Source organism: Dromaius novaehollandiae, chromosome 1 (assembly GCF_036370855.1).
Source record: "Dromaius novaehollandiae isolate bDroNov1 chromosome 1, bDroNov1.hap1, whole genome shotgun sequence".
Lineage (NCBI taxonomy): Eukaryota > Metazoa > Chordata > Aves > Casuariiformes > Dromaiidae > Dromaius > Dromaius novaehollandiae.
Window position 1 is genome coordinate 141,224,438 of NC_088098.1, and position 12,118 is coordinate 141,236,555.

At 34.5% G+C, this 12,118-nt stretch overlaps 1 protein-coding gene across 10 annotated transcripts in view; it reads right to left on the reverse strand.

The window, feature by feature from the left end:
• Positions 1 to 12,118, reverse strand: part of STS (steroid sulfatase) — a 203,542-nt gene that overhangs the window by 151,759 nt on the left and 39,665 nt on the right. For all 10 annotated transcript variants that reach the window (XM_064500937.1, XM_026110835.2, XM_064500954.1 and 7 more), the window contains one exon: positions 7,492 to 7,628. In XM_064500937.1, coding sequence (XP_064357007.1) covers positions 7,492 to 7,628 — 137 coding nt within the window. The remainder of the gene's footprint in view (positions 1 to 7,491; positions 7,629 to 12,118) is intronic.

Genomic DNA, 12,118 nt, shown 5'->3' on the forward strand with positions numbered 1-12,118 from the left:
GAGTATCCATACTAAAAGGGCTGTTAAGCAGAGTCACTCCATCAATGCATTCCTCAATAGCTTCAGTTAGGCTGGTTTCCCAGTCTGTATTTTGGAGATTATCTACATTTTGCATAAAGTTAGCCCCACCCAGTCTCCTAATTTCTCAGTCGGTTTTGGCTTAAACCTTTACTGTGTTCTTAATCCCACGGATAATGACTTTCTCCATCAACCTTAAAGCAAGCTGCAAAATCCAAATATATCTTTTATATATTCAATTAAACAACTACAGGAGGAAAGGTTAGGCAGAAGGTTGGTAGTATATTTCATTACAGAACTCCATGTCCTTATTGTCTGGAGAGGTATCCACAAGGCTGCTATGATTCTTTTATCCCTAGGTGGTCTAAGACATGTTTTGAGCCTTTTCTCACTAACGAAAATTAGCTTGTCTTGAGAGCAATGTTAGTTTTCTCATTGAGTAGAGCATTTTGATTACAATGCTACATTCCTGTTTTTGTATTAGGCCCAATTTTCATAATTAGCAGAATAACTCTGTAATTTAGAAACTTATATGAACTAAATATTTGCAAAGCAAAAATGCATGATGTACTAAAATGTTCTGTGTTGATAATTTAACTCCTTCAATAACAGATGCAATGAAATCCATTCAGTAGCTGGCAGCAAACTTTGAACAACACAGAGCTACTACCACAAGCTGCATTACAATGGAATTTTCCACTATGGAGTGTGCATTACTAAGACATTATTTAACCTTCACTGATTAAAAAAATGCTGTAGGAATGGCTCCTTAAAGATGTGCTTTGTAATCTTGTAAATAATGTTCTAAGAAGGAGTTTTGCTGTGTACAGAGATGTAATATAGAAAAAGAAAACTGCATTTAAGGAGGATTAGATAGCTCAGGAGGCTTATCATAGTGGAAATGGGAGTCTTTCATCACTTAGTCACCTCTTAAATTCAGCCCTGTTCTGTAGGAACTGAAAGTCATTACTGCTTAGTGACATATGAAATGAGTTTGGGTTTTAGCCCAGATTCTAACTGGAAAGCATCCACATCATAAAAGGAAGAACCACAAATGTCTTTAATCTGCACCCTTATTGACAGTTTTCCCTGATCTGACCTAAAGACTGAATGTACTTCAAGAGCTTAACTATTGTCTTAGCTAAAGAAACAGTCTCTTCATCAGGTAAAGTAAGATCAGGCTGGCACAACAGAGTGGGGAAATGCTGTTCTAGTCCTAATGTACTTGTACTGGCCGGATACCTTCTATCTCAGGGATGGTGGCTGAACATCTTTCATGATAATCAAAAAAACTTAAAAATAAACCTGCTAGACTTGTAGCATACATCAGCATAAATTTGGGAAGGCAAGGTCAAGGAATCCATATTTTGTATCAGGCATTTCTCCCTAGATTTTTAGTTCAATCTCTAAGTTACCAGGCTCAGCTAAGTTTATGTCATACTCGTAACAGTCACCTGGATATGACACTCTAAGGCTGATTATCTACCACCTTATACTATGGTATCATTCTGCTTTGATCATCTTTTAAATCCACTTTGCATTGTTATAAATGACTACATCAAGTGAAAAGCAATGATAAGCTTGGCCTACAGTCTCTGTCTCTGTGATGATCTCTGGTACAGGAATATGTTCTGAAAAGAAAAATTAAGGACATCTCATTCATTTTTTTCCCAAAGCTAATAGGAATTTATTTTTTTCCTTTCATATGATTATTATTATTATTTTTTTTTTAGCATAATTCTTCTGAATTCTCTCAGATGATTTATTCCAGATTTCAGGAAGGGAAGGAGAAAAACTCTACCAAGTCAACTCCAGATCTTTGTACACCCATCTAATTTACTTGTTCTGAAATTATTTCTAGATTGATACTAATAGAGTAGGATTCTGAATAGAGGCTGAATGCACACAAAAACCATAACTCAAATATAGCTGTGAGAATTCACAATAACAGCTAATAACAATTGTAACTAAAAGAAGGAACATAGATTTCAGCTGAAACTTATCAATACCATACTATTTCCCAGAAGGATAAAAGTTACTGCTCAATATAGGAAAGCACATTAAAAAAAATGATCTAGGAATGCAATTTCAGGGCAAAATAACTTGAAATAAATATTAAAAATATTTTAATTACTCTGTAATTAAATATAATGAGTCAAGTTTAAGAGTTCATAGGTATATAAGTTTAAAATAATTATTTTAAAATGAGAAAGAAAACATTTCTACTAAGGAACTAGAGAAACATCATATGTGCTATTAGGAAGGCATATGAAAATTAAGAAGCTGGGGGAATGTATTACATCTCAGCACCTCAAGAATTCTTTGGCTGTAATATTTAGACCCTCCTTTTCTTTTGCTGAATGCTTTAGACTTTATGACATCTTCATCAGAGGAAGAGTTTTACTAAATGTTTTGTGGGCAAATTTCAGTTTTATGCCTCCAAAATATTATCATACAATTTCCCACAAGTAGCTGTCAGTTTGTGTCTGAAAATGTTCTTACCATCTCTTACTAAAACAGTGAGGTCCAAGAAAAAAGCCGTGGGAGAAGATAAAAACAGTTTATAATAAATTGGAAGGGTTTCCACTTAGACCTCTAATACATATTACTCCAGAGCTGCAGTGACAGCAGTAGTAAGTAGTAGAGGAAATGTCAATACACACACAACATATATTATCTATTTAAACATGTGTACATTCATCAGATGGAAGGCATATCAGCATTTTGTTTTTACCGTGTCACATTTAGGCACTGCAAGAAATAAACCCATACCTGAACATATGTATTGACAGAATCTCTATTTCAACACTGTGAAATCTAATTACTGAACAAGTAAGTAGATGTGTATAGACAGATCTGGAGTTGACCTAGTGGAGCTTTTGTCCTTCCCTTCCTCTTTGAAAACTCTGTGTGAAGCCACACCTGTTTATAGACATAATTCTTACTGTGGTAACAATTCAATCAAAGAAATACAGTGTGAAAAGTGGTCTGATTTTCAGTTAGCCCTACTAGATATGACTTAGCTAGCCTTTCTCAATGAACAATATGTTAATTCTGCCTTGCTGTGTTCATTACAGGCCCCATTTTGTCCCATACATTTTGTCTCTATACTGCAGAGTATCACAAATGCTTTGACAAGTCTTAATTGTTCCTGGGGTAAGGTTCTGTTTATTCAGATATCCAAGGTTTTAGCCAGAGAAGTACTGTTAGTTAAAAAGCTGAGCACATCATTCACGATGACAGACTGTGATCCAGCACAGTGATCCAGGTGTTAAAGACTTCCACACTGCTTACTCAGTCAAGACAACAGTTTAACAAATTTTGCATCGTTGCTTTTGCCTTCAGAGTCATTTGCGCTAGATCAATAAGGGATTTGAAGTCAACTAAGTCAATGGAACTTTACTGATGATCAAGCTCAGAAATTTAAAAAGATCTGATCTGAAAATGATGAATGCTTGGACTGGCTTTAACAGCCATCTGAAAAAAAATAAATGAAGCCTCCTAGCAAACTAGAAGAAAAACCAGGAGTTCCAAATACTGATGGTCAGTATGCTAAAAAGTGAGCCCTGTATGACTCTTATAGTTGTCATCCCTATTTTCTAATTGTGATCAAAAATCAGAAAAAAAGAAAACTTCTCAAGCAAAGCAATGGCACAGTCTCCTTCTCTTCATATTTGTATATCAAGTTGAGATGTCTGTCTACGTTACGTGTTTCGGTAAAAGAAATTCTGTGAGCCAGTAGAGGAGAAACTAAATGCACTACTAAGTCTTTGTTAAACAGGAACTCAGATTACATTCAATGCCATAAAACAATGTATAATCAGGGGGGACAGAAGAGAGAAATTTAATATAATTTTATTTTATGAATTCCTGCAAAAAGCTAAACATACTCTTCTTCTCAAGAAAAAGACAATCATTTAGATCATTGCACATAGCTTGTGCCAGACTACAATTTATAAAACTTTTTTATGCTTGAGCCATCCATTTGTGACTGCTCAACAGAAGATTAAAAACTTGTTCATAGTCTTGCCTCTCTTAACAAGGGCAGAACAAGAAACATCTGGCTGTGAAACTGGTGTTGAAATAGTGTACCTTCAGACAGCTTGCATGCAAGTCTACAGAAGGCTCCAAAACTCTTTGCAGTGATCTGTTTTGGATTAAATTAGTGTAATGCAATTTACAGTATAAATAATATCTAAAAGGATGGAAGGATTTATAAAGGAAGGAAGGAAGGGCAGAAGCAAGGAAGGAAGGAAAGAAGAATGGAAGGAAGAAAGAAAAGGATAAAATTCCATACATTCATCATTTATTTTTCCATTTTTAGACTGTAAGATTATTTCATCTGCTCTCATACGAGTTATAATTAATAGTAATAATAAGGCACTGAGCCTACATTAAAACAAAATTAATGTTATTACCCAGAGAATAACCCTCTGAAGCTTGTCACGTGCAGTGATATTAAAACTGTAAATGCTTTAAACATTGAATTCTGTTAAATACACATCAGTACACAAAAGTGGTAGAAATACATAGTCCCAAAGCTTATCCAGAGACTTTGTATTTAGTATTTTTGACATGGGCTGTAATCATACTCTTCAATATTGGTTTAACAAGTCACAAACATGAAACATTTAAAGGATTATTTCATTCATCTGTTTTTAGGTTTTTCTCCTGCTAGCATGGAGATTGCCTTTTAATTGAATTATTGCCCAATTAGGTGATTGATTCTAAAAAAATAAATTAATTAAAATGGAGAATTTTCTTTGATTTAAGATTCTCAGTCTGAGTAGACTTTGTCTTACTTTTAGAAAGAGTGTTGCTTTTCGTCTTGCGAATGGAAGATAAAGCCTTCTTTCTAATTCAAGTTGATCTCTCAAATCGGGGACAATTTTTCATTGCATTCATGGTTCCAATCTTGATATACAACTTTTTCACCTGATAGTCATAACTTTGGTTCTGCTTTTCTTTCCTCCCTTTGTTTTTTACATTACTCATCCACAAGGAATTTCCACAATATTTGCCACTCAGCGGATCATCCACTCTAAGTTTCTTTTTGAACAGAGCTGAAGTTGGCATTTCTTTTCCTACCAGTTGTCCAACATTTTTGATGTTGCGCTATAATGTAGTTTTCCATACATTCATTTTTTCTTCCTATGCTTGGGTTGTCTTTAATTAGAGGATTTTGTAGCCTATGGTTATATCTGGGCTGTTTTGTTCATATTATCTTTGTAAATCACATTAAATCTATGCATAAATACTCATTTCAGTTTAACAAATGATAAAACTTCCCTTTGGGAAGAGCATACAGTTTTCACTTTTTCAGCTTTTCTAGACAATTTATTTGACTTTCCTAATGTAAATGATAGAAGTATTCCAAGAAAATGTTGGTAGCTGACATCAGCACTATGATGAATAAATCTACTTTGTCTGACATACTTGAATGCATTAAGACTGGAATTTTCAGTGGAGGTTAATGGAAGTACTCCCTTCAACTGAAAAAAGAAAAGCTACATTATTCCCTCAGTCTCCTCTGGAAATGTTAGCCATAACTCTTTTTCATCATTCTAATAACAGAAGAGAAAGTAACAGAGGACCTAAACACATTTTCTGCCTCCTGGAGCAAATACACAACTTGTCAACACAAGAGTCTCACAAGACATAAGCCAAACTGAATAACCAGACCCTCAGCTGAAGCAAATTCGATGCTTGTACACTAGTTTCTAACAAATGAGGATTTCTTTCCTGATTAAATAGCTCTTCTGCCCCTGATGCTCCTGTACCCAATTGTAAAGGACAATACATGAGGAAACTCATGTATCTCCTCTTTGAGATTGTATCTACTTAATCTGCATTACACAAAATTTGAAATTACTATGTTGTCATTACTAGATTTGGATCTCTGATTTATCCCAAACATTTTTAATAATATGTTGCTGGCCTACAGCTTGGTATGTTCAAGACATCTCCTAAGAGCCTGTGGTCATTTTGGAAGAAAGTAGTGGCTTTCAATATGTCACCACTCCTGCATCAACTACATCTCCACCTGTTGTTTAAACTATCTCCTGAAGGAGGCAGCAAAACCTAATGACAGCAGAAAATAATCAATTAGGCTGGGATAAGCCTACTACTGTGGAACAGTTTAAAAAAAAAAAGAATCAGAGAGTAAAGACCAGCTAATGCTCAGTAGCTTACTACATAGTGGATGCAAATGGAAGTGATAGAATGCACTCATACATGAACCTAATGCAAGCACTTGATTGACTACATGCTGATGGCCACTGACAGAAGTGATAAAGTGACAGGGTATAATACAGCTTGAAGGAAAGCCACTCTCTCTTTAGGAAATCTGATATACGGAAGAGTTTTTCTATTTAATCCAATTATCTCCCACACTGACAGATCTTCCTCTTAAGCATCTCAGAGTTTCCCAAAGTTTTTCAATATTTGTTAATTTTTGCAAATACTACACTAAATACATTACAAACCACTAAAGGTATTGTGCTGCCCATTTTTCCCTCAGCTTCTGTAGCTAGAATCTCTTGATGCAAAATATGAAAATAAATATACATAATTTTAACTGTATACGCTTGCATATTTAAAAATATGTATGCATCAAAGTTGTGTATCTGTTTATAGTAATCTAATAAACAAGAATTGTTTTCCTGAAGAAAGCCATTTTGTAGTGGGTTGTACCGAAACCAGAATTTGCTTGGGGTATGTGGAAAGTAGGAAAGCAAGTTTCTCTTTAGCTCTTAATACTGCTATGCTCTATTATGATTCTTTCAAATACAAATTTTGAACTGTTTTCAGAGGTGATACTTCTGGAATCAGTGTCATTCCAATATGTCTAGAGACAAAGAAAGCCTGTTCAAGTTCTCATGACTGGCTGCTCTCAAGCCTGAGAGAGAATGGAAGGCTCTGCAAGGCAAATTATTTGACTATTTTTCATGGACAGAAGGGGACCTTACCTGCCTGATTTCACGGATTCAGAGGATTCACTAAAATAATCAGCAAATTATTTTGACTGCAGTCACTTTGTTTGAAATTATTTTGATATCAGTACCATGTCGTCACTTTTTGAGTTAGTATACCCATTAATGAAAATAACCTGCAGAATTACAGCATCTTCAAGACCAGATGACACCCAGAAGCTCATGGGGTTGGATTCAACTTTCTTTACTTTAAATGTCCACAGTTAAGATGTCTATATCTCTGCTAAGTCCACACAAGCTAGTTTTATAGTCAAAAAAGGGTAGGCATTTCTTGGACACAATTAATTTGATCCTAAAGTAGATACTACAAGAGGTCAGATTAATCATGCCTCTAATCGTGCATTTCTTTCCTCTAAGTATAAAGAGCAAGTAGCTCAGACACACTGTAGACATCCAGATTGAAGAAGTCTACATTTAGTGGACATGAGTGAGAGTCTACCATGAATATTCTCCATCAATGTCAGAAGCACATGCAACATACCTACACTCCAGTCCATTTCCTCCACTGCATCCCCATATAAGCCATGCTTGCTTTTTCCTATGAAATTTTTTGATGCATATAGAGCAGTATGGACATGAAGATAAGACAGGACAAGAAGAAATGGTGCATCTGTGTTCCTGGGGGGGGAAAAAAACATAAAAACCAAAAAAATTTTCAAAAGAAATACTTAGCATATTTTATAAAAAAATTTCTACATAGAAATCTTTCTACAGCAGAGCCCCCCCCCCAAAAGAGGAAAAGGAATACAAGGTAAGATAAAGTAACTGATTACAGGGTAAACTGAACACACAGTAAAAATGCCACTCCTAAGTGCTTATTGAATTGAAAGCAAAACTGAATAAAGAAATGTAACTAAGTAGTTTGCTATGTATACTGAAAGAGGAGTTGGTTAAAGCCAGGAAGCTAGCAGCATCTCTTCCTTCATTTGACAATAACACATAAAAAGCCCAGAAACAATTGTTCAAAAACATATACCTTCAGAACTACACATAATGTGAAACATAACTATCTTCCTTGCAAGGTCATTATATGGAAGCTTATCAACTAATTAGACTTTTATGAGGACCAGGACCAAATATGCCATAATATCATTGAGAATGTCCAACCCAGCACACTAGCACTTTTTCTCTGCCTTCACCCTGGAATAAGGTTCATGACAAAATCTCATCATTCAATGCTGTATGTGTATGCAAGTGATCAGCACATAACACATATAAATATCAAAGTATCAAAGCACAAATAATAATCTCAACTACATGCTAATAGAAATTTTTTTTCCTCTCACAGTAATGAACATGCTCCATTGTCTTCAGTCTGCCTCTTGAACTGAGAAAAAGGAAAATCAGAACGCAATAAATAGATTCTCTATAAATTTTGTTGTTCATGTGATCTGTCGGCATGGTATTTATGATCAGTTCCAGCGGGCTGTGAAAGCAAAGCTCAGATGAGAACTTTTTCTTATTTATAGAACTTTACTTAAAAGTGTTGAGTGCTAGCCAAATTTACTGCTATACACTGTAACAGCATTTGTAGTACATTACACAAATTGTAAATTTCAGTTGAATCAGAAAAGCACTACTCAGAAAAGCTGTCTGGATCTCACCTTAAAACACACAGGTAATTACAGAGTATTTTTAGTTTTATTTACCAGATTGTCCCTCACCATCTTTGTGATGGGTAATATCTGTAATTCATGTCCAAGTCAAAAGGGATACTATATGTTTTCTCATACAGTTCATTTACCCATCTTTTAAAGGCAGGGAACAAAACAGGCATGCACAAACAAACTGTTTCTTTAGAAAGAAAAAAAAAATCCTAACCTTTAGCAATCAAGAACCTGAAAACTGAAAGTCTTTGAATAAAAGGGTTTCATATGATATCAATATTTTATTCTCAAGTTAAGATAAGTAGATTTAATCTAGTATATTTACAATCTTTTTTTTTTCCTGTCTCCTTACTTGGGTGTGTTTTTGCAGAAGTTGCATAGTTAAAGCTTTCCATTTTACTGGCATAGGAAGCCATGCTTAAACACAAAATCCAGATTATTCACTTGATAAGTGTCTCAGTTTCTGACTGAGACTTTTTCTTCATAAAATGTTTCTGTTTTAGAAAATTGCTCTAATATTCACAGAACAAATAGAATACGTTTCATGTGAAAAATTAAAACAAAATTATTTGAATTTTCTTCATGTATTTCTGCATATATACTGTATTATCTTAGTACTGATAAAAATTAATATCATAAACTACAGTTTCTAAAAAAACTAAGGAAAGTAAAGCTTTTTCAAAAAAGATTCACTTATTGTGAGGCTGTATTTGTTGCAAATTGATAGAATACAAGTTAAGTCATATATTCAGAGAACCCTTCATTACAGTAGCAACAAATAATACAGTAGACTTCTGAGTCAAATAAACTGAAAATGTGTCAGCATTTCAAGTCAAAGAGATGCACAATCATTTCATAAGTTTAATATTTAATATGGGTATTGATATAACACTGACCTTTCATTAAATAACATTTCTGCAAGGCAGATGATTTTTTTTTCAGCCTGCATTTTTTACGGCTTTATATCTTTCCAGTTTGAGATTATCTTTGACTTCCATAAAAGCTGTCAATTGAATTGACAGTAATGTACAAGCTCTGGGGTAAAACACCACAAAAATTTAGTAGACACCTACAATAATGCAGGCACAATTTATTTTTTCATGCAAACTATCTTTTTCTAATGCCACAGAGATACTGTATGCTTCTAAATGCATACAAGTATTGTTAAAGGTGAGTGTCAAAAGTGTCCATTATAAATGTTATTATCAAGAGATAATAATTCAGCTTTTTTTTTTTTTTTAATGGAACTGATACAAAGATTTAACTTTCATGAAGAGCCACCTAATCAATGATTGATACGGAAGGGCACTAAATCATTCTCTTCTTTGGAACTCAAATTGACAGGTTCTGATTGACAGTTTGCTGTCAGGTGGAGAAGTGTCTCACCTATTAATATCCTATAAAAAGATCTGAAGCAGCTATTTATCTCCTGCCAAAACTCTCTGAGGAGAATCATAACTGACTACTTTTGCTGTGACCTTGAAAATGTAATGACAATATCAGCTAGTAGGTGGGAGAGAAATTTGACAATAACAGCTTAACTCTCCTTTTATTAACTGAAGCACTTCAGTAAACAGCTCCTTTGAAAATTTATTGCCACCATCTTTTGCACAGTTCAAACACTTGGAACCGCATTTTCGAAAGATCTGAGATTCACTTGCTCAAATGTAGCACAGAATTTTTATCCTAACATGAATCACACAGCCAGAGTGATTACACATATCTAACATAAGACATTCTTTACTGTATACTTAACTGATCTTGATAACTTCTAAATGTATCTTTTGTTCTTTTCATTGTTGGTGATACCTCTACGTTGAATAGTACTGGGTTCTTTTTATTTAGTGTGAGGACTCCTTATAATATGCAAGGATTTAGTTTAGGCTTGAGCTGTGAAACACAGCTTTAAAGCGGATGAAAGAGTAAGTTACTACTAATATAAGGTCCTTTTCACATACAGATCCGTGACCTTTTCCAGCATTGTTTTAAATACTTGCTGCATTGAAAACTACCTGGGCTTTTTGTTTGCATTTCTGTGCATCAGTGACAGTTTAAGGCCTCCACAGCAGAGCAACAAATGAGGCTCAGATTTTATAGGCCTGTGGTTCTCAAATCAAATTGACATTTCATGAATGATCTCATACTGGAAACTACATGACATTACAAGGCTCCATGTTACTTTTCCACAACAAGCTCTAAATGCACATCTTATTGTTAGATGTGAAATTATCTTCAAATTCTGTCAGAAAGTACATATTTTCTACCATTAGACAACTACACCCCTGTTCCAGTGAAGACACCCTGATTCATAACAGGTGATTATGAGAGCAGATGTACTTGACTTTGCCTGTGTTAGGAGGACACTGTGCTGTATTAAAATTTTGTTAAAAAATTTTGCTATAGTCCCCAAAGTCTTATACAGTCCAGCTAATTCACCCGTAACAGTGTAATCTGAAAAGAACTATCTGAAATAGAAATAGGAGTAAAACATATTTTTCTTACAAGGGTACATAGGTAAGACTTGATAAGACTTACTGAATGAGAATGTGTCATTTTCACATAATCACAGACAGTAACCAAAGACAGTTAAAATGCTGATAATGAAAGAAAACAAAAACATTGAAGTATATAATCTGATGAGGTATTTTCAGCATAAACACGCAAGCAAGTCAATAAAGGCAGATGTGAGCCTAACTTTTCCTTCCGTGTAACTTCTACTAAAGTTTTGCTAAAAACATTCTTCTTATTCAAGTCTAATATCTACCCAGTGGATATGGTTATTGCATCCCTCTTCTATTTCCAGATTAGTTCACCAATTTGAGAGTGCTCTTTGTGACCAGACTGGTTGAATGCACTTCATTAGACTTTGTTCCTGCAGAAGAAAAAGGTAAACCTTGGTTTAGTTTTACTGAAGGACTTTGTCCTTCAGTTTGGATTTTACTTTGTTCTGTTTGCCAACAGAGCTAACAGCAATGTTATTATCCATGAATGAATATTTGTGTCTTACTCTTTTAAAAGACACACCTTAAAACAAGCATCAATTCGTATTTTCAAAATTCTCACCAGAAAAAAGAAACTCTTGACCACTCGGGAATAACTTATCAAAATCAGAAAAGGTGTAGAAAGAGCACAGAGAAAGGGAATAAAATGTAAAAATATGGAAAATCTGACTGCTCATAGGAGATACTCAATGGGGGATTTGTCTCCATTACCTTGGTATATGTGAAATGATTCTTCCATGCAAATTGCCAGGATATCTTTGATATCTATATTTTCTTGCCTATTTGATCCTGTAAACGCTTGAGGTACAGAATTCATATACATTTTTATGTCCTTTGTATATAACCTTGTTTCTCCCCTTCAAAAAATACATCCTTGTAAGCATGCTAAAAATGAAGTTTCTCACCTACTACAATTAATATTCATTACTAAATCCCTCTCCCACACATACACTTGGAATTCAGTATGCACATCTACTGCTTTTAGTTTTTGTTGCATTCA